This window comes from Lampris incognitus, chromosome 19 (assembly GCF_029633865.1).
Source record: "Lampris incognitus isolate fLamInc1 chromosome 19, fLamInc1.hap2, whole genome shotgun sequence".
Lineage (NCBI taxonomy): Eukaryota > Metazoa > Chordata > Actinopteri > Lampriformes > Lampridae > Lampris > Lampris incognitus.
Window position 1 is genome coordinate 35,004,967 of NC_079229.1, and position 26,256 is coordinate 35,031,222.

Sequence of the window (26,256 nt, forward strand, 5' to 3'; positions counted from 1 at the left end):
ATGATCCGCTGTGGCGCCCCCTAACGGGAGCAGCCGAAAGTAGTAGTAGTAACTGAAATTAAAGATCCAGTAGAATTGTTATAAATGGGTCAGACGGGTTTTATTGTGTAATATTTATGTAATAGGCAGGGGCGCAACGAGGGGGGGTGCAGAGGGTGCAATGCACACAGGCGCTGCATCAGCGCGGGCGCCAAAAGTGCAGTGTACAGTAAACAACTTCTGGTTATAGGCCTATTTGTTTTTTAAAAGTTTAATATTTATAAATGTTATTACGTAAATGAGAATTTTGGATTAGAATATATCGTTACATGTTATATTTTTTAATTATAATAAAAAACGTTTGCATACTGTCTTTTGGCGCCCCCACTGATGAGGCGCCTGTGTGCATCGCACCCTCTGCACCCCCTTGTTGCCTCCCTGAAATTTAGGAGACTGATTTAGTCAGATTCGGAAGTATCAGAAGAATTTATATAATTGTGTTAGCGCCCCCTCTCTGAACACAGATAATTCTCAGCAGGTTGACTTCACAAGACTCTAACGATAGCTAGCTCGCTCGCTAACTAGTGTGAAGTTGCTAAGCAACTATTCAAAAACAGGCCAGCTGACAGACTGATGATGACAATTCATCGATTGTCCAATCAAATTGGCGTATTAGATAATGTCATTTATTATCAGAAGCTGATTGGTTTTCTGAAAAGTTTGATTATATTGACAATCAGGAGAGTTTCTCAAGGGGCTTTAGTCGCATTTTCCCATCAACAGCACTTACAACATTTTGGCTAACTTTACATTAACAGTCTGTCACAAAAACATGATTCATTGGACCGGATCTTTAAAAATCAACAATTCAAGTTTAATGGTCATTTCCACGGAGCTTTCAAGTACTTTTGGCATCTGTGTGGAAGACCTCATGGTCTTTATGGATCCCTCTCAGTACTGTTGAGTACTTTGTCATGTTGCCAGCTTATGACCCTAAGTTGGACCCACCACTCCCTGTGGAAGGTCACTGAAAGGATAAAGTACAACCAAGTTGTGGAAGTCAGTGGAACACTCATCAGTCCCACAATGGCTCCCAGGTGAGTTGTCATCAGTCGTCCTCTCTCCTGCACTACGTCTGGAAGCAATCAGGCCATGCCATGCCAGTGACTAGAAGGCAAATCATGTAACTTAATAATAAATGACAGGCCAGAGATCTTAATTGTTGTTGTGAATTCATGGCGCTGGCCATCGTGGACTCCAGTCATCAGTCATTTTCAAAGAATACTGTAGCTGAGGCTCTTCAGAGGACACCTCGGCCAGTATTAATGATTCAAGAGAGAGCTAGCGCTGAGAGTAAATGAGGTCTCGTTGCGTGTTTGTCTTTCAAACGCCTCCAGTGGACTTCAAGGGTGTATTTGAGCAGCTCGATAAAGAAGCCTGGCAAAAGTGATCAGAGAGGCGAGCGAACTGATGCTGAACGAGCCCTAAGGCGCATGCCAAGGTTTCCCTCGTCAGAGAACCTTAGAGACTGTCCATGGCGGCTCCGCAGGGACCCGTAACAAAGCTTCAAAGACAACTCGCTCATTTGAATGGGTTTCAATTCAGCCCTGTTGTGCTTGTACACGAGGTATCATGACTGCGCATCGCAATGAATCCCGGACAGGACAATGGGCTCTCCAACTTCCCTGCTAATCTCTCCGAGCGTCCCCGCAGGGAGGCCTGCCCATGCCTTATTCTTTCAGATAGCAGGTAGAGGACGAGCATGTAGAAAGAAATCTGTTTACCAGCCAAGGACAAGAGAAGAAAAACTCAGCATGTGGGGAAAACAGAACAAGAAAAAAGGCTGCACAGATCTTGGCAGCGGGATATGGAAGATGTCACAGATGGACCTTTTTTAAGAAACACTATTTCACTTTAAATATTTGGCATGGTTTCAAGGTACAATCCTTAATTCAAATGTAAACCAGGGTACTAACCATGGGGCAGGAAGTTGCTGTCACTCCCAGATTGATTGACAGGTCTCTTAATACAAGGACTAACAGTAAACAACAACTAAATCTGAGTTTCTAATGTTTTCTGATGCTGTAAACGGTTTATTGACCTCACTAACGGTTGTAAAGACTGGAGTCAAACAGACCCACATCTTCTCTTGCCATGTGATGAGAAACACACAAGATGATTATTTTACATCTATAACTCGCACTCTTCGGTTATGTATTGACTTCAGTTTTATATGGCCACGTACATGTATTCTGTTGAGGTTTGGGTTTCAATTTTAGTAGATTTTATTTTTATTTCTGACAACAACAAAATGCACGAACCAAAATCAACTTCCCCACACAAGATGGTGGAGAGTGTCTGTGGAGGCAGCTGATCAGACAGGTTTGACACCTGGAATGAACAACAGGTGAATGTGATGAACCACCTGGTAGAATAGAAAACCAGCAGCGCTGCTGGTGCCTGAGGACCTGATTGAGAACCAGTGCCTTAACACATTTCTGACTGTACCATGAGCCTTCTGTCTTGTCAGTGTAATCAATATATTTTGATCGATATTGATATTATGAGGTTCTAGTGGGTTCTAGTTGGTTGACCTGATGTTGCTGCTGTAGTCTGCAGAGCCATGACTTACAGCAGGCACCATGTTGTATTAGCGCCTGAAACTAAATTGTTCATAGCCGGAGGAACTCCTCTCAGGTTTCTAAACAGCGTTTCAATCATAAAATGTGTTTCTTATTCCATTTATATGAAAGTTTCTCTGCCAGTGTGTCAGTTTATTCAAAACAAATCAATTTTGCACACGACCTCAATCATCAGAACGAGCAGAGACTTGTATAAACTTAGCACGCAATTACCCTTGTTCCAAAACTGACACGTGAACCTCCTAAATTTGACCAGTTTTAACCACAGGAAACAGAATCAGCTGACCTGGCCTCATTCATTCAGCCAGCACGATCATGCAGTGTGCACATACCAGCTATGTACTGTATTGTCATACCAGCTATGTACTGTATTGTCATACCAGCTATATACTGTATTGTCATACCAGCTATGTACTGTATTGTCATACAAGCTATATAATGTATTGTCATACCAGCTATGTACTGTATTGTCATACCAGTTATGTACTGTATTGTCATACCAGCTATGTACTGTATTGTCATACCAGTTATGTACTGTATTGTCATACCAGCTATGTACTGTATTGTCATACCAGCTATATACTGTATGGTCATACCAGCTATGTACTGTATTGTCATACCAGCTATATACTGTATGGTCATACCAGCTATGTACTGTATTGTCATACCAGTTATGTACTGTATTGTCATACCAGTTATGTACTGTATTGTCATACCAGCTATGTACTGTATTGTCATACTGTATTTTGATGGCAGCTATTGAAATTCACAACATCATCAAGCTAATCTTTTCAAAGGATTAGCTGTGATTTGAAAGCCAAAACCCAACCCTACCTAAGGGTTGTATTTTATTTTTTCATTTTGTTTTGATAGTCCATCCATTATCCAAACCACTTATCCTGCTCTCAGGGTCGCGTGGATGCTGCCACTGCACCACGGTGCTGCCATACTGTTTTGGTAGTATTGAAAAATAATATGTTAATTACTGGATGATATTATGAATGGAAGGCTGTGGCAACTTGATGAGAAACAACCTTTACAGCGATGAATCATTGACAGCTTTTCAAAACCGAGGCCGGGGTCATGCTTGGTGTCTGTTAATTACTGCAGCGCTCCAGCTAATTCGCCAGCTCATCGCTGGGCTTGGCGAATGGGAAGATGAGAAGCCATCCTTCAGCCCATTCATGATCCTCTGCCCTGGCTGGACCAGCTGCTTTTAAGATATTATGTGTGACTGATGAGCAAATGTATGGGGAGAGACAACCCCACCCACCCACCCACCCACACACACACACACACACACAGTAGAGATAAAGAGATTCAGATGAGTCCATCAGTTTGTAAGAACCAGTCACATCAGTGTACTGGCTGCACACGATGACACTGATGTATTTCTGTTGTTCAGTTTTCGGTGACACGTGACGCCGTGTTGAGGAGTGAGAGATTCAGTAGTAATGATACAGATGCTAAACACAGTTCTCTGTCTTATAATTTTACTATTTGTGTTTTCCACTAAGGCGGCAGGGTGGCACAGTGGTTAGCGCGGTCGCCTCACAGCAAGAAGGTCTTGGGTTTGAGCCCCGGGGTAGTCCAACCTTGGGGGTCGTTCCGGGTCGTCCTCTGTGTGGAGTTTGCATGTTCTCCTCATGTCTGCGTGGGTTTCCTCCGGGTGCTCCAGTTTCCTCCCACAGTCCAAAGACATGTAGGTCAGGTGGATCGGCCAGACTAAATTATCCCTGTGTGTGTGTGTGTGTGTGTGTGTGTGTGTGTGTGTGTGTGTGTGTGTGTGTGTGTGTGTGTGTGTGTGTGTGTGTGTGTGTGTGTGTGTCTCGACCGTGTGATGGCTTGGCGGCCTGTCCAGGGTGTCTCCCTGCCTGCCGCCCAATGACTGCTGGGATAGGCTCCAGCACCCCTGTGACCCTGAGAGCAGGATAAGCGGCTGGATAATGGATGGATGGATGGATGGATGGATGTTTTCCACTAAATTTGTACCCCCAGACTGCTGACAGGAAACACAATGTAAGTCACTTCCTCCCAAATTCTGACTCTATACCTCAAATATAGCTGGTCAAACATTCATCCAAACACACTTTCAAAATGACTCGCGACCAAACACGGATTCACGAGTCCTGAAATTGAAGCTCATCAGCACCTCTAAGCAGGTAGCAGGTCTTCTGCAGTCCACCAGGGCGGACTTCTGTTCTTTCTCTTCATTAATCAGCGAGCGACCGATGCGTCGGAGAGCTCCATTCAAACACGCACGTCTGAAACAAAGCACCCGGCGAGCACTGCGCAAAATTATAAAGGACCCTTCAGACCACATGTGATTTCTTTTGTCCTCCTGTTTTCTCCGTAGCGCCAACCGCCAAACGCCGCCTGGTGTTGCTGAGCAACTACCGCCAGAAAGAAGCAGGGATGAGAAATAAGAAGAGGAGAGTGAGGAGAATCAGCTGCAGCACAAGGCCTCCAAGGTGACTACCGAGAGAGAGAGCAAGACAGACAGACAGAGAGAGAGACAGACAGCAAGAGATAGAGAGACAGAGCATAAGACAGACAGACAGACAGACAGAGAGACAGACAGCAAGAGATAGAGAGACAGAGCATAAGACAGACAGAGTGAGAGGTGGGTGTGAAACAGGACTGAAAAGAAGAGTGAGAGAGATGAGCAGCAGTGAAAAAGAAAGTAGTAGTAATAGTAGTAGTGAGCGAGAGAGAGAGACAGAGTACTGAGAGAGAGACAGACAAAGAGAGACGGGGGGGGGGTGAGAAGAAAAAACAACGAAGGGGAGTCAGCGTAACAGAGTAGGAGGGACGTTAGGTTCCTTGTGAGGTGTGTGGTTGGGCTGGATGTGTGGGATGTGGATTACCTGGCTGCCCGTTGTGTTGGGTGTTGGGACCAGTTCACCAAAACCACCTCAACGACCGCCGTACAACACATAGCAGCTCCCCAGGCTGCTCATTAGAGGCACATTTATGCAGGTGACTGGAGCAGATATATATATATGTATATGTGTGTGTGTGTGTGTATACACATATACATATTTTATTTATATATATATATATATATATATAAAACTTTGTTAAAAGAAACATTCAACAGTAGGGAAAGCGCTCAACAAATGAGCAAAATAATCCAGTGAAAGAATTTACTTGACTCACTGAATTTTATATATATATATATATACACACACATATAGTATATATATATATATATATACGTATATACATATATATACATATATATACGTATATACATATATACATATATATATATACATATATACATATATACATATATATATATACATATATACATATATATACATATACATACACAGACACACATCACAAGCAAAGGTTCTTACTTGTGTTTAATTTTGTGTGGATCATAAATCTGAAGAAAAAAAAAACACCTCTGCGATTACAGATTATTTACACAAATACCAGAACAACACCACACAAGAGAAACAGATGTTTTTTGATTTTGCAAAGTACTTTACATTAGATTAAAAACCTGTTGTCACTACAACTACAATGCCCCCCCCCAAAAAAAAACCCAACAAGGATAATTCATAGGGAACAATTATAAAAAATAATTTTAGATGTGTCTCTAAGCAACAATTCACCCTCAGTTACATTGCACATTACATTTCCACAGTCCCGAGCAAAAGTCTCCAAATTGTCCATAGCTTCGTAAAATCTGAATTCTTCCAGACTCCAGCCTTCACATTACAGCACAGTGATTGTGCACCCTGACCTCGTCCATCTTCCACCACTCCTCCTGCTAACACAGACTCAGTCTGGCTTCTCCCACCAGAATATTATGTAGTTGCCATTTTGGTTTATTATTTTTACTGTATCCTCCAAAAAATGAAATTAGTAACGGAAACATTTTCATCAAAATCTTGCAAAACCTCAGTAAGTAGCTTAAATAAACCTAAAAGTCTGTTACAGTCTAAAAAAAACATGTAAAAATGTTTCCGTTAACCTACAGAATTGACATTTGTTTACCACCACCGGATTAAGAGTGGAGATAAAAGCGTTTGCTGATACAGCACCATGCAGTTCTGCTGTCCACTTCTGTAAAGGAGGCTTGTGTAAAACTCTTCACACTGGTGTAGCTCAACTACTTGCGCACAGTCGGATCCTCCACATCCACTCTGATACACAACAATTTCATATTATTTATCTTTACACAGTTTCTGTACCATGGCCTTCTGTGCACTTTGTACAGTGTTGGACTATCAGAGTCTGTGAAGGTAAGTAACGGATCAGACAGCACAGGGCTCAGTTTAATGTCTGGAAATGCATCCTGTTGGTTTGAAGCATCCTCAGTTCTTCAACAGTCAAACTCTTGTCTGCAGAGATCCGGCATCCTCTTTCCACAGCAGTGGGACCTCAGGCCCAGTGAAGAGCCTGCAGCCTGAGCATCATTTACCTCTGGTCCTGCTGTGTCCACCGGTTTACTGAGGCACACTGCTCCTGTTCCACACAGCATGGCTGTTAGTCCAGGAGTCACACTGACACTTAGGTCTGTTCTTGCTCCGTAAACAAGAGGCTCCTCCAGCAACCAGTACAAAGAGTTAGTAGGAGCAGTCTTTATGCATTTGAAAAGTGTCCATACTTTAGAAATGCCTGATAAAAGAGGTAGTGTGGGCGTCCGGGTGACGTAGCGGTGTAGTCCGTTGCCTATCAATATGGGGATCGCTGGTTCGAATCCCCGTGTTACCTCCGGCTTGGTCGGGCATCCCTACAGACACAATTGGCTGTGTCTGCGGGTGGGAAGCCAGACGTGGGTATGTGTCCTGGTTGCTGCACTAGTGCCTCCTCTGCACAGTCGGGGTACCTGTTCGGGGGGCAGGGGGAACTGGGGGGAATAGCCTGATCCTCCCACGTGCTATGTCCCCCTGGCGAAACTCCTCACTGTCAGGTGAAAAGAAGCAGCTGGCGACTCCACATGTATGGGAGGAGGCATGTGGTAGTCTGCAGCCCTCCCCGGATCAGCAGAGGGGAGGGCAACTGGACACACACAGGGACAATTCAGTACGGCCAATTCACCTGACCTACATGTCTTTGGACTGTGGGAGGAAACCGGAGCACCCACAGGAAACCCACGCAGACACGGGGAGGACATGCAAACTCCACACAGAGGATGACCCGGGACAACCCCCACAGTTGGACAACCCCGGGACTCGAACCCAGGACCTTCTTGCTGTGAGGTGACTGCGCTAACCACTGCGCCACTGTGCCGCCCCCAAGTAAACTAATCATCACAAAACAAAACTGAAAAAGGCAGAAGACAGAACACACTCACTTAAAGACTCACTCCACACCATGTTTACTCCCAGCATGCACCAGAGAGAGAAACAAGGAGAGACAGAAAGAGAGCGAGCGAGCTGTAAAACCAGGTGTAAATCAACAGGAGTGGGTGGTGAACACTTTCAATTAACAGGCCAAATACTGCCGTCCATTAAATGGCCACTAATGGATTCATGAATGTTGCTAAGACTCCTTCAAACAACATCACATATGACAAACAGAGACTGTCCTTCACAAACCGCATCACTTCACATCACACAGCCGGTTCACAGGAGAGTCCACTTCAGCAGGACACCTGTTTGATTCTGATTATCACAACATAACCTCGAAGAGGCTCGACTGGGGCTAATTCCCTGATCCACTTGAAGATGATTGCTTCATCTAGTTTTCCATGGAGTATGTGATTAAAACATGCATTTGGGTTTTTTGTTTGGACACTAAACAGCTTATTGTAAAGCGGCGGCCAGTGACGTGCAGAGACAGCAAGTCTCATTCCTCATCCGGTTTTTATAAAGGGAACTCTTCTGAGGTCTGTTGATGGAGAAACCCCTGAAACAGATGACAATTAATTGCTGCGTGCTTGACTGACATCTCGGGGTGGATGGCGACACACCACCCGAAGCTCAGTCTGGACAAGACAGAGCTGATGTTCCTCGCGGGGAAAGGTTGCCCGCACCGAGACCTGGCCGTCGGCCATCAGACCTCTGGAGCTTGTTCAGAAAGCTGCAGCTCGTCTGGTGTTCAACCGCCCTAAGTTCTCCCACACAACTCCCCTTCTCGTGTCCCTACACTGGCTCCCAGGAGCTGCTGGCATCCAGTTTAAGACTCTGGTGCTAGCCTACAGGGCAGTGAAAGGAACAGCTCCTTCCTATCTCCAGGCCATGGTCAAGCCCTGCACCCCTGGATTATTGAAAACTTGGCATATGAAGCAGAATCACACACACTGTATTCTGGATGTAGAGTAAAGGTCCTATCTATAACTAATCTAGTCACTCAGCACATGCACAAGAACACACAGAGGTACCAGCTCCCATGTTTGGTTAAAGTGGAAAAACCCAAGACGTGTATTAGTTCACTATGAAACATGTACTTTTACTTGTACTTTTGCACTCTATCTTGTGCATTCAGGCTTTAAGGAATACAAGATGGAGTCATGCATTGTAACAGTGCTTTGTGGAATATTCAAGATTTCTTTGCGTTGTTCCGAGACTAAAATAGTAAATATTAGTTGACAATAATGATGAAGTTGTTTAAATTCAGATCCCCTGTATGTGTCTGCTGGGACGTGGCCATGGACCAGGCATGGTGCAGGACTGGGAAAATGACGTTGCGGTGTAGCCTTTCAAGGCGTGACGTGGCATGTCGAGGTGGGGCGGGGTGGGGCGGGGTGTGGCAGAGGAAGGGGTGCTTGTGTATGCTGGACAAATGTCCTTATCCTGCTGATCATACCACTCGTTGGTCTGGTCATCATGACACGCCACACTGAAGCTGCTGATGAAGCCTCGAACCCGACCGTATCAAAGCAGTTGATGTCTGAGAGAAATTCTGTGCCAGCATTAGCAAAACAGAAATACCAGTCTGGTATACTATCATATACTGGCAGTCTGGTATAATATTATGTACTAACAATCTGGCTGAGGTCTAAAAAACCCCTCGATATAAGGAAAATATTCCTCCAGTTTACCTCCTTTCATGTTTTTTGCTTCTTGGAGAAAAGAGTTTTACACGTTGGCTGTGTAAGGCTTTCTTTCCACTCATTTGATCTCTCTCTCTCTCTCTCTCTCTCTCTCTCTCTCTCTCTCTCTCTCTCTCTCTCTCTCTCTTATTCATTCCCATTCACTTGTCTCTGTTTGCAGTTATCTGGGCTGGTTGGACTGAAATTAAATTTAAAAGTGAGCCACCGCCATTCATTTTTGTGTCGAACAACAAATCTCACCAAGCAGCTCTCAGAGCTGCAGCCCAACAGGTTCTGCAGGAGTGTGCAAGTGTGTGCAGGAGTGTGCAAGTGTGTGCAGGAGTGTGCAGAAGTGTGCAGGAGTGTGCAGAAGTGTGCAAGAGGGTGCAGGTGTGTGCAGAAGTGTGCAGGAGTGTGCAGGTGTGTGCAAGAGGGTGCAGGAGTGTGCAGGTGTGTGCAGGAGTGTGCAAGTGTGTGCAGGAGTGTGCAGGAGTGTGCAGAAGTGTGCAAGAGGGTGCAGGTGTGTGCAGGAGTGTGCAGGTGTGTGCAAGAGGGTGCAGGAGTGTGCAGGTGTGTGCAGGAGTGTGCAGGTGTGTGCAGGAGTGTGCAGGTGTGTGCAAGAGGGTGCAGGAGTGTGCAGGAGTGTGCAGGTATGAGCAGGTGTGTGCAGGAGGGTGCAGGTGTGTGCAGGTGTGTGCAAGAGGGTGCAGGAGTGTGCAGGTGTGTGCAGGAGTGTGCAGGTGTGTGCAGGAGTGTGCAGGTGTGTGCAAGAGGGTGCAGGAGTGTGCAGGAGTGTGCAGGTATGAGCAGGTGTGTGCAGGAGGGTGCAGGTGTGTGCAGGAGTGTGCAGGTATGTGCAGGAGGGTGCAGGTGTGTGCAGGAGGGTGCAGGTGTGTGCAGGAGGGTGCAGGAGTGTGCAGGTGTGTGCAGGAGTGTGCAGGAGTGTGCAGGAGGGTGCAGGTGTGTGCAGGAGTGTGCAGGTGTGTGCAGGAGGGTGCAGGAGTGTGCAGGAGTGTGCAGGAGTGTGCAGGAGTGTGCAGGTATGTGCAGGTATGTGCAGGTGTTTGCAGGAGGGTGCAGGTTTGCAAAATCGCAGGACCTCAGCAAGAACTACGATCGTATGCAAAGCAGCATGGTTCACCACCTCCTCGGTTGAGAGTTTTGGAATACAATAAGATGTACACAAGTATGTTGACTGGCAACTGAAACGCTTGCTGGCATCTTTTACCTGAAAGATAAAAAAAACTCTAAATGTCTCTGCGATTGGATGCAGCTGGGAAACCTTGATGACTCTGTTTCACAACTATGTTTGCTGTTTTTCAAGCTGTGCAAGAAGACAAAGTTGGACGAAAAGGAAGAAGAGATTTTATGGGGGAAAAAGAAAGAAAGAAAGAAAACAAGAATGGACTGCTGCACTACCAGACAGCTCCTTCATTCTGCCACTGCCCATAATACGTCATCAGTTTCTCCCCCGACCCCGAGCCAAGCGTCATACATCAGATCACCAAAAGCCAATAAAGAGCCTGCCGGAGCAGCCTGTGTTGTTAATGGAGACTGGTGTGTGTCTGGTAGCTCGCATCTCCACCAGCCAGCTCCCTCCCACCCGCCACTACACCCTGATGAACAGTTTCCCAGGCAGGTGCATGGAGACAGATGGGGGGGGGGGGGGGACAGGACCACCTGTCGGCACTGTAAATAAAACCTCCCAGCTCTACTTTAACTCTGGATCATAAAGAGACTTGCTGCTCCCGCTGCTCCTCCTCCTCCCCCGTGAAAATAAAATCTGGACATGTTGCTGTTTGGCTCGAGCGTCTCACTTCCACCCAACACCAGTTTCCTCAAAGACCTCGAAGGCCAACGGACCGAATGAAACACCGAACGACAGATGACTAAAAATACCTTTCCTGGAGTGAGATTTTGAGCAATATTTCATTTTTTATTTTTTTGCACCCAGTTGGTAAAAACACTAATTTAAATATTGTAACGACCACGGGTGTGTAGGCTCGCTAGCCCGTTGGCTAGCCCGTTGGCTAGCGGGTCGGACCCTTTAGTTGACTGGTCAGCGCAGTGGCCCGTGGTGCGGGTGACCCGGGCTTGCTTCCCGGCTGCCCCCTGAATTGAGAAAAAAGGCCGGTGCCCTGAGCTGGACAGCCGGTGGGTGGGTCCTTGCAGAGTACTGGAGAGGTTGGGGGAGGTCGTTTACAGGGGGCAGCCGCCTGTCAAGGGGAGGAAAGTGGCCCTCATCGAGACAGACTGGCTCCTTGCAGAGGGGGCCCTTCCTCACTTTGCAACACCAGCGGTATACTGGGATGGCAAGCTGCTGGCCCAGGGTGCGATGGCATCTTTCCACCAAGCCGTCACTCTGGGGCCGCACCCCATCCATCCATCCATCCATCCATCCATCCATCCATCCATCCATCCATCCATCATCCATCCATCCATCCATCCATCCAGCTTATCCTGCTCTCAGGGTTGCTGGAGCCTATCCCAGCAGTTACTGGGCAGCAGGCAGGAAGACACCCTGGACAGACCGCCAGTCCATCACAGGGCTGACTGACACACACACACCTAGGGACAACTTAGTACGGCCGAGTCACCTGACCTACAGGTCTTTGGACTGTGGGAGGAAACCCACGCAGACACGGGGAGAACATGCAAACTCCACACAGAGGACGACCCGGGACGACCCTCAAGGTTGGACTACCCCGGGGCTCGAACCCGGGACCTTCTTGATGTGAGGGGACCGCGCTAACCACTGCGCCACCGTGCCGCCCCACACGGTAACTAATGTAAAGCTAAACAGACACCTCGGTCCCCCTCAGTTCACCTGCAACACCGTCACCACGAGGCGTGAATGCATCCATATCAACTTGACAGGAGACGCTTAACGTGACGGGGACCGTAACTCTAATGATACTGTAACGACCACGGATGTGTAGACTCACTAGCCCGTTGGCTAGCGAGTCGGACCCTTTAGTTACCTGGTTAGCGCAGTTGCCCGTGGTGCGGGCGAACCGGGTTCACTTCCCGGCTGCCCCCTGAATTTGTTACATTGGGGCGCGGCCCGGTGGCGCAGTGGTTAGGGCGGTGGCCTCACAGCAAGAAGGTCCTGGGTTCGAGCCCCGGGGTCGTCCAACCTTAGGGGGTGGTCCTCTGTGTGGGGTTTGTATTTTCTCCCCGTGTCTGTGTGGGTTTCCTCTGGGGACTCCGGTTTCCTCCCACAGTCCAAAGACCTGTAGGCCAGGTGACTCAGCCGCACTAGATTGTCACAAGGTGTGTGTGTGTGTGTGTGTGTGTGTGTGTGTGTGTGTGTGTGTGTGTGTGTGTGTGTGTGTGTGTGTGTGTCCTCAGCCTCGTCTCCACAGCTGGACTTGCGAAACCATTCGACTGTTTCATGTTGGACTAATGGGAGGGACGAGCGACGCTGTCGTGTTGTAATCACGACCCGTCTTGTCGGAGCTGATCCGGCGCTGTCCGATCCGGGACTCCCTCCCCCAAATCCACCCCAAAGTGTGCGTCCACGAGTACATACTGACGTGTAACTTCCGCACGCACACGCACGCACACACGCACACAACCAGTTGCACCTCGCAGCATCGTGATTGCACGTGGGAGGGAGTGGCACGTGGAGGGCGGATGTGCCCCGGCGTCAATTAAATACGGATTAATTTGTGTTTGTTTTTCTGCAAAACACGAGAACACGAAATGGTGCGGCGTGCGTCACGAGCCTCCCCTGCAGTCTGCCGCGTGGAAAACTAATTCTTCCTGCACAAAACTTTTTCCCCCTCCCCCTCCCTCCCTCCTCCTCCTCCTCCTTCCTCCTCCTCCTCGGTGTCCGTGCTCGGCGCTGCCCCGTACAGCGGCGCGCGCGGGGCAGTGTGATGACGGGCGGACGCGTCGCCGGCGTTACCGGAGGTGCACGTGTGTGTGTGCGCAGCGGTGGCGGCAGCGGCGGCGGCGGCGGCGGCAGCAGCCGGGCGGTGCTGCGGTCAGGGTAGCGCACCGGGAGCTCCGCGGCGAACGCACAAACCCACCAAGAGGCGCGCCAAGTGCAGCCGGAGCCCCGCGCAGAAATGCGGCTTGCGCAGAGCGTCCTGCACCCCGTGCTCTTCCTCGCTATCTGCGGACTATGCCCCTCTGTGGTGAGTTCCTCCTCCTCCTCCTCCTCCTCCTCCTCCTCCTCCGCGCCTCCCTGGGTGGCATGCGAGTCTGGCTGCGGAGGTGAACTGTTGTTTTTGTTGTACGTGTCTCGGTCAGTAAGTTGTTGGTCAGATGTTGTGTGCGTGCGGGTGTGTGGTTTCTTCTTGTCATCCTGCAGGTTGTCGGTCCGTCCGTCCAGTTGCGGTGATCTGGGGTCTTTTTAGCGGGTTTCCCGGCGTTTTGGGTTGCTTTTTAACAGAGAAGTTGTGTGTGTGTGCCGTCTCTTACGAGGAGGCTGTATCAGCCTCCAGCCACCGGGCCGATGCTGCATACGTGCGCCATATCACTCACTTCCTCATCTGACTGACACGTCTCTTCATCTTCATCATTGCATTTTTTTTTTTTTTACAGATTTTGCAAATTTATCTTGACAGTCTGCCCTTACTGGCGCAAATCTATCATTTTTCTGGGGCTGCATTTGATTTGATTTTTTTTATTTTGATATTGTTTTGTTTTCATGCTGACAGCCAGGAGGCTACAAAAGTATTACAGTACAAAATATTATAGTATTATGAAAAACAATTAGCATCATATTGACTCTTTTTTGGGGGGGGGGTTGCAGTCTTGACAGATAGGAAGCCTCGCGATACAGAAATGCTCCAAACACACACATGCTGACATTTGTGCCGAATAACAAGAGTCCCGGTGTCACGTCCGTCTGTTGCTTCGTAACGAAGCAGTGTTTGTGATGTGTGTTGCAGTAAGGATGTGTTCACCACGGCACGAGTGTCTCGTGTGCTCCTTTTCTTCTCGTGTTAAACTTTCAGTTCATTTGGGAGAGAATCAAGAGAATGTGTGGAGGTCTGTGGCCTTCTTCCAAAGGAGAATAGGAAATACACATACCATATGTATATATATAATCCAGTCAGTCAAGTAAATTCAGTACAAGCCTGTTTCATGCCATAAGCAATCATCAGCAGCAGATTGCTTATGGCATGAAACAGGCTTGTACTGCCTCATAAAGAATTGACTTGACTCACTGGATTATTTTGCTCCTTATTTGTTGAGCACTTCCCCTACAGTTGAGTGTTTCTTTTAACAAAGTTATATATATATATATATATATATATATATATATATATATATATATATATATATCCCTCACCCTTTTTCGGGTGGTGTGTGTCTTCCTCAAGCTCGGGTCCTCTACCAGAGGCCTGGGAGTTTGAGGGTTTTGTGCAGTATCTTAGCTGTTCCTAGCACCAAGCTCTTCTGGACAGAGACCTCAGATGTTGTTCCTGGAAATTGCTGGAGCCACTCTCCCACTTTGGGGGTCATAGCCCCTCGTGCTCCTGTTACCACTGGGACTACTGTGAATTTCACCTTCCACATCCTATCTAGTCCTTCTCTCAGCCCTTGATATTTCTTTAGCTTCTCATGCTCTTTCTTTCCTGATGTTTCCGTCGCTCGAGATGCTAAAGCCATCAATTACTACTGCTGTCTTCTGTTCCTTGTCGACCACCACAATGTCTGGTTGGTTAGCAAGCACCTGCTTGTCAGTCTGGAACCCCCCCTTTTTTCTCCCCAGTTAAATCCGGCCAATTACCTCACTCTTCTGAGCCGCCCCAGTCGTTGCTCCACCCCCTCTGCCGATGTGGGAAGGGCTGCAGACTACCACATGCCTCTTCCGGCACATGTGGGGTCACCAGCTGCTTCCTTTCACCTGACAGGGCCACACTTATGGACCTTTTGCTGTACTTCTTCAAACAGGGCCTGTCTTTGATCACACCTTTCTGCACCTCTGTTAACTGGCATTCCTCTGTGCTTGTCTGTGAATGTTCTCATTCATCTAGATCATAGTTATCCAAAGGAATTGAATCAAGTGCAACTGGACTTAGTTCTTTATCCATGAAGACGTTTCGCCTCTCATCCAAGAGGCTTCATGAGTTCGTGCCTTTCTGACTAGACCAAGCTAGTCTGACTGGTTGGTGATGAAACTCGGATATTTAGCCTCTTTGGAGTCGTTATCAGAGCTATTGATGTCAATGGCTCTTTTGTGTTCCGATGTTTAGCAACGACAGTCATTGGAGGTGTTAGTTTCGACTTCGTTAGTTCTCCATTCAGTGGTCATGAGTCGTTGGAGCCGTTAGTGACCGACTGTTGTTCTTGGAGGCTAAGCTTTTGAGTCTCCTCTCTACCCAGGAGACTCAAAAGCTTAGCCTCCAAGTCCAGTTGCACTTGATTCAATTCCTTTGGATCCCTCTGTGCTGCTTTGAGCTTGGCTTCTAGCTTTCTCTTCCATGGAGGGTACCTGTGTTCTTAATCCTGTAGACAAGAATCTCCAGGATTACAGTTGCAGTGGCATATCCAAGCTCGTTGGTCTCTATTATTATTATTATTATTATCATTATTATTATTATTATACTATTGGGGGTTGGGGGTGGGGACCTGTCTGAGGTCCACCCACACATAAAGTGGGCAATACTCTTGATCTGATTTTGACTTGGAACTGCTCCACAGCAAATCTGACTGTCATCCCCCTTCATCTGTCAGAACACTTCTTTATTCAATTTACGGCCTCCTTATGGGAACATCCTCATGTTCCTCCACAAATGGTCTCCTTCCACCAAAACTTCCAGACCCTTACATGACCCAGCTCTCCAATGAGGTGTTGGCTTCCATGCCTCCTCATGATTAATTCTCTTCACTCCCTGTCAACAAGGCTGCAGACACACTCTGTTCCTCACTAGCCTCCTCTCTTAACAATCTCTGCCCTCTAGCAGCCAAACCTGCTCGTAATACCCCCCCCCCCAGTCCATGGCTCACTGAGGTCATCAGAGAACAAAGGGCGGAGCTCAGAGCAAAGGAGAGAAAATGGCATAAACCAGAGAGTCCACTGACCTCAGTGACTATCAGTGTCTCCTAACATCATTCTCCTCCAGTTTAAAAACAGCTAAAACTGCCTACTATCAGAACAAGATCTGTGGCGCCACTGATGCTCGAAAAAATTTTTTGCTTTTAACTCGCTCCTCAATCCACCTCCACCTCCAACCTCTACTCTGCTCACTCCTGACATGTTCGCCTCATACTTTACTGATAAGTTTTCTGCCATCAGTAACCAGTTCTCTGAGCCTGACCAACTCTGTCTGCCGCTGCCAGCTAACAGTGCCTCACTCATTTCAGTCTTCCCTCTGACCGAGGAGGACATCTCCAAGCTTATGCTGGACTCTTGTCCCACTACCTGTCTGCTGGACCAAATGCCATCTAACCTCCTACAGACCATTTCCCCCACACTTAATCCCACAATCACACGCATCATCAACTCCTCGCTTACAACGGATGTGTTCCCCACCGCATTTAGCAAGCTCGGGTCACTCCGCTACTCAAAAAACCTAGACTCAACGCAACCCAGGTTGAATACTACAGACCAGTCTCACTCCTACCCTTTCTTTCAAAAATACTTGAGCACACTGTCTTTAACCAATTCTCTGAATTCCTTTCTGAGAACAATCTGTATGATCCGAATCAGTCTGGCTTTAAGCAGGGGCACTCTACTGAGACTGCACTCCTGTTGGTCATAGAATCACTGCTAGAGCTACTGGTCAGTCCTCAATTGCTGCTAAACCTGTCAGCTGCCTTTGACATGGTTAACCACCAAATACTCCTCTCCACACTCGCTGAGCTTGGTATCCCAGGATCTGCCCTCCACTGGTTAAAAACCACACGGCTTATCCACAGGGGTACCTCAAAGGTTAGTGCTTGGTCCCCTTCTCTTCTCAATATACACCACCTCACTTGGTGCAATTATCCGCTCTCATGGTTTCTCATACCATTGCTACATGCTGAAAATACCCAGCTCTTCCTATCTCTCCCGCCAGATGACCTCACAGTCTCGGCATGGATATCGTCATGCCTTACTGATTGTAAACGTTTGAACTACAAACATTTGGACTGACACAGATTTACTGTCTGTCGCAATTGTTGAGATTTAGTGGCGTTGTGAACGCAGCCCATGAATGACGAGATGACACAAATGTTCGTTGACAATGTATTTCCTCCTGTACACAAGCTAACATTAGCTGTTTCCAAACTGTACAGGAGGAAATACATTGTCAACGAACATTTGTGTCATCTCGTCATTTATGGGCTGCGTTCACAACGCCACTAAATCTCAACAATTGCGACAGATAGTAAATCTGTGTCAGTCCAAACGTTTGTAGTTCAGACGTTTACAGTTCAACAACGTTTCCACTTTATCGCTTTTAATTAACTCTTGTATTTTTCGGGACCTCAACTCCATGCAACCATGTGCTTCATTTCTTTGCACCGTTCTGAATCGCCTGCGCTGCATGATGATGTCATCTATGCGCCTCATATTACTGGGATTGGTGCCTCCATGGTGCCACCTGCTGGCCAGGCGGGCATACAATTACCCAAACTACTGTACATAACTTACACTGATATCTCTGCATGTATGAAAAAATGCCACCTTCAGGTTAACCTCTCAAGGACTGAGCTCCATGTCATCCCAGCCAGTCCATCCTTACAACAGATCAATATCCAACTCAGATGAATCCAACTCAAGCCCACAAACTCTGCCCAAAACCTGGGTGTCATGATTGATGACCAACTAATCTTTAAGGTTCATGTGACGCCGATTGCTCGGTTGAGCCGATTTGCCCTGTACAACATCAGGAAAATTAGACTCTACCTGTCTGAGCATGCAGCACAACTCCTGGTACAGGCTCTTATAATATCACACATTAACTACTGCAACTCCTTACTGGCAGGTCTCCCTGCATGCACTTTCAAACCTCTGCAAAAGAACGTGGTGGCGCATCTTGTCTTCAACCAACCCAAAACAGCACATGTCACTCTACTGTTCATATCCCGCCACTGGCTCCCAGTTGCTGCCCAAATTCAAAACCTTAATACTCACTTACAAAACAGCAACTAAAACGATTCCCACCTACCTGAACTCCCTCATTGAGGTCTACACTCAGTCCCGCTCACTACGCTCTGCCAATAAAAGGCGCCTGGCACTTCCGCCACAACAAGGCCCTAAGTCACTAGCCAGACTCTTCTCTTCTGTAGTTGCCCAGTGGTGGAACGAGTTACCAAACTCTATTCAATCTGCTGAGTCCCTCTCCAGCTTTAAGGAGAAGCTAAAGACCCAGCTCTTTCTCCAACACCTCCACACCTGATGGTATTAATATATATATTTTTTAAATCGCTTCACTGCACCCTATGCATTGCCTTTGTGCACTGCCTTTTGACACCTATGCCCTATCGGACTTGAACCTAGTTTTTTGAGACTTACTTGCATTGTTGTCTCCTGACTAGATCCTTGCTTGTGTTGTATTAACTCTCAGATATACTTTACGTTGGATAAAAGTGTCTGCTAAATGAAATTGTAACATTGTATTATGGTGGCAGTTGAGATATTGCATAAGGTTGTGTTCACATCTAAGCAATCTTTATGATGGTACTTTGTTACTAAGTCGTGGAAGCTGATCCTGGGAATTTACTGTCTTTAGTCTGGCCATGATTGTCATTTGAACCTCAGTAACTTCAGCTTTCATGGCTAGTAGGATTGTTTCAGCCGGTTGGAGTCTATTATGTATCTCTTGCCTACTGGGTGGCCATTCAGGGTGCTGAATTGTATAGTCATCCTTTTGGAGCCTCTCCATCTCAAGTTGTGACAGTAGCTCCCTTCTATTGATTGTGGAGCACTGAGCCACTAGCTGCTTCTGAGTCAGCGTGGAAGTAGGTCTCCTACTGGTCCATAGTTTCTACATACGCTTCAAAAAGTCCCTCTCCTGGGGTCTGCTGTTATAGTAGCATTCCATCAGTTCCAGGTTCTTGGCCCTTGTCCATGAATGTTTTGTTCCAGTAGCCCATTTCTTATCATGTTGCCCTGTTTCCCCAAAACCTGACACAGACCTTGTTAACCCAGGCGACGTCCAAGCCGGAATGACTCCATTCGTGTTACCCTCACTCATATCTGAGGTAGTTGGCTTGTATAGCATTACGACTCTAAGCCATGGACTCTCACTGGAGACTTGTCTCAACTGGGGTTTGAACCGGGAAAGCCAGCATTACCTACTGAGCTATCCGGTCGCATATAAATTAATTTATAGGTCTCGGTGTGTCTTTATGAGTCATTGGCTGTGACTTCTGATTTCCTGGTGCTGAGCTCTGGATGGGAATATGTGGATATGTGGCATTCACAGTGTCTTTGTGCATGCTCAATGATCCAGGTAAGGAAATCACAGAAAGTTGAATCAGTTCATCTGGACACAACGTTTATTAGATGAACTGATTCAACTTTCTGTGATGGCATTAATTGTAATCAAATGAAGCTAAAGGATGTAAAGGGAACGTTTTCTGATGAGGGTGGCATGTATAAGAAACAGACATCAGTTTCTCATTTAGATATAATAATAATAATAATAATGCATTTTATTTGTGGGCGCCTGTCAAAACACTCAAGGACGCCTTACAAAACACAGTAAAAAAACAAACACAAAACAAGCAGCACTGTATCAGACAGTGTAAAATCAAAACCAAGCAGGATAGACAATAAAAAGTGAATGCAACAGATAAGCATAAAATCAACATCTGCGCAAAACTCAGTGAGGCGTGTATCAGACTGAATATGCCAGTTTGAAAAGGTGCGTTTTGAGATGGGATGTGAAGGTTGAAAGAGAGTCAGTGTTGCGAATTTCTTGTGGGGGAGAGTTCCATAGGCGGGGGGCAGAACGACTGAAGGCTCTAGTCCCCATGGTAGTCAAGCGGGGCGATGGTGTAGTGAGTTGGAGAGCAGAAGAGGATCTGATATGTCTAAAGACACAGCACTTAATTCATGCTGAGCTCTTTTATGCTTTGCTTTTTTCATCCAAACGTCCCATTCCCTGTTTAAGTCAGTCAGTCAAACTTTATTCATGCAACACAGTTCCTCCATTAAAATGAAATGCAATAGAAGGTCATGATAAAAGAACCAACAACCACACAGAAGCTAACTGGCCCCAAATGAGGAGATAGATCAACACTTAACCTTCTGGTATCTCATCATCGTCTGTCTGTATATCTACAGCTTCCTCTATTCATTTCTGTGTCTTTAACAGCAGGTCGCGGTATGGATGTTTGAGTAATAAACGCTACAGGCGGGTTTTTTTATTCAACAGAAATGCCGGGCCGTTGAGAAACAGCAAGGAAGAGACCTGTCTGCTTAACAACAACTGAATGCAGATACGGATCCAAATGGCTTTTCTCTTCTTTAAAAATGAAATAGTCATTTTTCATTTTCAAGACAATTTATAGTGGTTTAATATTTAAGCCAGAAATAAATGTTTTGCCGTCTCCTTGGGGAATCAGTCGGTCATGACTGTGTTCTGGGATTCATAAAACGACTTTCAAACAACTTTTCACCCACAACTTTGGTTAATTTTAGGTTTAACAATAATAATAATAATAATAATAATAATAATAAAATAATAATAATAATTACATTTATATAGTGCTTTTCTAGACATCCAAAGCGCTTAACATTGAAGGGGGCAACTCATTTCAACCACCACCAATGTACAGCGCCACCTGGGTGATGCACGGCAGCCATTTTGCACCAGAACGCTCACCACACATCAGCCTGAGGAGGAGAGGGAGGAATCATTGAGCCACTTACATGGGGGGATGATTAGGGGGCCAGATGGAGAGAGCCAGGTTGGGAATTTTGCCAGGACACTGGGGGACCCCCTACTCTTTGTGGTAAGTGCCATGGGATCTTTAATGACCACAGTGAGTCAGGACCTCAGTTTAACGTCTCATCCGAAGGACGGCATCTCCTTTAGCACAGAGTCCCCGTCACTGCACTGGGGCATTATGATTTGATTTTTGTTGTTTTTATTAGGACCGGAGAGAAGACTGCCCCCTACTGGCCCACTAACACCAATTCCAGCAGCAACTCAATTTCCCCAGGCGGTCTTCCATCTAAATACTAACCAAGTCCACACCGCTTAGCTTCCATCATGTGGCAGAGCCAGGGTACATGTTGGTATGGCTGTTGGCTGACTCTTCATTTTTGGGCCAAAGCTCATATTCATTTTCACATGAAGCCTCGTGATGATGGGCGTCTGGGTAGCGTAGTGGTCTATTCCGTTGCCTATGAACACGGGTATTGCCGGTTCGAATCCCTGTGTTACCTCCAGCTTTGTCGAGCGTCCCGACACAATTGGCCGTGTCTGTGGGTGGGAAGCCGGATGTGGGTATGTGTCCTGGTCGCTGCACTAGCGCCCCCTCCGGCGCATATTCGGCGGGGGGGGGGGGATAGTGTGATCCTCCCACGCGCTACGTCCACCTGGTGAAACTCCTCACTGTCAGGTGAGAAGAAGCAGCTGGTGACTCCACATGTATCAGAGGAGGCATGTGGTAGTCTGCAGCCCTCCCCGGATCAGCAGAGGGGGTGGAACAGAGACCGGGATGGCTCAGAAGAGTGGGGTAATTGGCCGGGTACAATTGGGGAGAAAAAGGGGGGGAAATAAAAAAAAGCGTCGTGATGATGGAAGTTACATAGATGATGCCTGACTTTGGTCATGTTGGGTGATGTCTAAAATATTATCATATCGTCGCTAGATATTATTTCATGACATGTAAATGTCAGTAGATCCATATCATAACATCCACTTACGTATGGAAAAACACCACGTCTAAGAATCCAACTGAGGGTTCATCACACTGAACTGTTTGCCAGTGTAAAGAAGAATATCAAACCAAAACCAGTTCCCAAATAATACTCCCTCAAATATTTCCAAACTCGTTTTGCGAACATTTTTAAGAAATAGATTCTCATTGTCGTCACTTCTGACGATAAACTGTGTTATCGCTACATGACGATATCTGAATTCATCACCAACCAAAACCATTTGAAAGACGATTAAGGATCACATGGAATGGTTACCCTGCCTCTCCTTTCCATGATGGTCCTACGTGATCAGACAAGAGGCAGCAGAACCCGTGCTGGGAGGCTGTACCTCATCACCGCCAAAACCCTGCTTGACATTCGCCTCAGTATGATTGCCATTGACATTACACACCTGGATGATGAATCAATAGCAGCCAAGTCAATGACACTTAGCATAATTAGTATGCAAGTGGGCGGTGTGTGTGTGCCTAAACTATAATCATGTAAGAAACGTGTGTGCACAGACACACACACATACTTGTTGAAATTTCCATTTCATACATATTTATCACACCTTACCTATTGTCTGAGGCATCGTAATGGGAACGAAGTAAGCTTTGTTAAAAGATGTATGGTTCAAGATGTAGGCTCAGATGGCAAAATAGCTGTGGCCCGGACCCGTCCCACACCCGACACTTCATCCGGCCCACATACCGTGTGGAATGATGGCACTTGGGCGGTCCGCTCCTGTTTGCCAGATCTGGGCCAGAACCAAGCCATAGCAATGCCGCATGTGCCACATTTTGGCCAAAGGTGGCCCATATTTGTTTTTGTGATATTTGGCCCTATTCACCATTTCCCTCACGGGCCACTTCAGGGTCACATCCAGATCACATGTTGCCCAGAGCACCGCATCTTTGCCAAAAAAGGCCCACGTTTGATTTGATTTGCTATTATACTACATGTGGGCCACTTCAGGCTCACATCTATTTTGTCAGAGCCAGAAGAAGGCCATCAGTGCTGCATCATTGCCTGAAGTGGCCCACATCCGGATGCTATCTGGGATGATGACATCAAATCTGATCCTACGTTCAACCGTAGGGGAGATACAGAGAGAGGAAAGTTTTATTTCTACTTCCATGCATCCCCTCAACGTGATGTGCCGCCGCCGCTCATTAATTATCCACAATGGGTTTAAATGTGCTGCTGTTTGATGTTATATTGTACTGCAGGGCTCACAGGGCGGCTGCCAACACTTCCTTTAGCTTAAACTTAAGGTTTTTCTCTCAGCCTGCATTTCCTTTTCTTTCTTTTTTTGTGTGAAAATTTGGCACAGGTGCTAGCTAAAGGTAGCGAGATAAAAGAAGTCGTGGTTATGCAATAGTCAAGTGCACTCCTACACACACACACACACAAACGCACACAGACACACACACAAACACACTTTCCATTCTGTGCCCTTGAGACTTCCGTCTGTGAGGAAAGTGATGGAGGAGGAAGGTTCATATTTACACTAGCGTGTTCCCACACAGCACTGAATGAAGGATGACAACACCGTCCCAACGGTTTGCCAACACAAACAAAGCAAAAAGCCTCAACACCACACCGCCAGCTAAGTCATTAGCCGTGACGCACCACGTCTGATGTGTGTGTGTGGGGGGGGCTGTCAGCGCACTCGACTGGACAGAGATAGAGAGAGATGAGAGAGAGCAAGAGACGAGAGAAAGAGAGCAAGAGATGAGAGAAAGAGAGAGCAAGAGACGAGAGAAAGAGAGCAAGAGATGAGAGATGAGAGAGAGCAAGAGACGGGAGAAAGAGCAAGAGATGAGAGAAAGAGCAAGAGATGAAAGAAAGAGAGCAAGAGACGAGAGAAAGAGAGCAAGAGACGAGAGAAAGAGAGCAAGAGACGAGAGAAAGAGAGAGCAAGAGACGAGAGAAAGAGAGCAAGAGACGAGAGAAAGAGAGAGCAAGAGACGAGAGAAAGAGAGCAAGAGACGGGAGAAAGAGAGCAAGAGACGAGAGAAAGAGAGCAAGAGATGAAAGAAAGAGAGCAAGAGATGAAAGAAAGAGAGAGCAAGAGACGAGAGAAAGAGAGCAAGAGACGAGAGAAAGAGAGCAAGAGACGAGAGAAAGAGAGCAAGAGACGAGAGAAAGAGAGCAAGAGACGAGAGAAAGAGAGAGCAAGAGACGAGAGAAAGAGAGCAAGAGACGAGAGAAAGAGAGCAAGAGACGGGAGAAAGAGAGCAAGAGACGAGAGAAAGAGAGCAAGAGATGAAAGAAAGAGAGCAAGAGATGAAAGAAAGAGAGAGCAAGAGACGAGAGAAAGAGAGCAAGAGACGGGAGAAAGAGCAAGAGATGAGAGAAAGAGAGCAAGAGACGAGAGAAAGAGCAAGAGACGAGAGAAAGAGAGCAAGAGACGAGAGAAAGAGCAAGAGCAAGAGATGAGAGAAAGAGCAAGAGACGAGAGAAAGAGCAAGAGATGAGAGAAAGAGACGAGAGAAAGAGAGAGCAAGAGACGGGAGAAAGAGCAAGAGATGAGAGAAAGAGAGCAAGAGACGAGAGAAAGAGCAAGAGACGAGAGAAAGAGAGCAAGAGATGAGAGAAAGAGAGCAAGAGATGAAAGAAAGAGAGAGCAAGAGACGAGAGAAAGAGAGCAAGAGACGGGAGAAAGAGCAAGAGACGAGAGAAAGAGCAAGAGATGAGAGAAAGAGAGCAAGAGACGAGAGAAAGAGCAAGAGATGAGAGAAAGAGAGCAAGAGACGGGAGAAAGAGCAAGAGATGAGAGAAAGAGAGCAAGAGATGAGAGAAAGAGAGCAAGAGACGAGAGAAAGAGAGCAAGAGACGAGAGAAAGAGCAAGAGATGAGAGAAAGAGCAAGAGACGAGAGAAAGAGCAAGAGATGAGAGAAAGAGCAAGAGATGAGAGAAAGAGCAAGAGATGAGAGAAAGGGAACAAGAGACGGGAGAAAGAGCAAGAGATGAGAGAAAGAGCAAGAGATGAGAGAAAGGGAACAAGAGACGGGAGAAAGAGCAAGAGATGAGAGAAAGAGAGCAAGAGACGAGAGAAAGAGCAAGAGATGAGAGAAAGAGCAAGAGATGAGAGAAAGAGCAAGAGATGAGAGAAAGAGAGCAAGAGACGAGAGAAAGAGCAAGAGATGAGAGAAAGAGAGCAAGAGACGAGAGAAAGAGCAAGAGACGAGAGAAAGAGCAAGAGATGAGAGAAAGAGAGCAAGAGATGAGAGAAAGAGAGCAAGAGACGAGAGAAAGAGCAAGAGATGAGTGAAAGAGAGCAAGAGATGAGAGAAAGAGAGCAAGAGACGAGAGAAAGAGATGAGTGAAAGAGAGCAAGAGACGGGAGAAAGAGAGCAAGAGACGAGAGAAAGAGAGCAAGAGACGAGAGAAAGAGAGCAAGAGATGAGAGAAAGAGAGCAAGAGATGAGAGAAAGAGAGCAAGAGATGAGAGAAAGAGAGCAAGAGATGAGAGAAAGAGAGCAAGAGATGAGAGAGAAAGAGAGCAAGAGATGAGAGAGAAAGAGAGTAAGAGACGAGAGAAAGAGCAAGAGATGAGAGAAAGAGATGAGAGAAAGAGAGCAAGAGACGAGAGAAAGAGCAAGAGATGAGTGAAAGAGAGCAAGAGACGGGAGAAAGAGAGCAAGAGACGAGAGAAAGAGAGCAAGAGACGAGAGAAAGAGAGCAAGAGATGAGAGAGAAAGAGAGTAAGAGACGAGAGCAAGGGACAGCAAGAGACGAGAGAAAGAGCAAGAGACGAGAGAAAGAGCAAGAGACGAGAGAAAGAGCAAGAGACGAGAGAAAGAGCAAGAGA

At 46.8% G+C, this 26,256-nt stretch overlaps 1 protein-coding gene across 1 annotated transcript in view; it reads left to right on the top strand.

The window, feature by feature from the left end:
• Positions 1-1,065: 1,065 nt before the first annotated feature.
• The window catches only part of olfm3a (olfactomedin 3a), a 61,421-nt gene continuing 36,230 nt past the window's right edge, over positions 1,066-26,256 (top strand). Inside the window, exon 1 of the mRNA XM_056299256.1 lies at positions 1,066-1,076. Coding sequence (XP_056155231.1) covers positions 1,066-1,076 — 11 coding nt within the window. The remainder of the gene's footprint in view (positions 1,077-26,256) is intronic.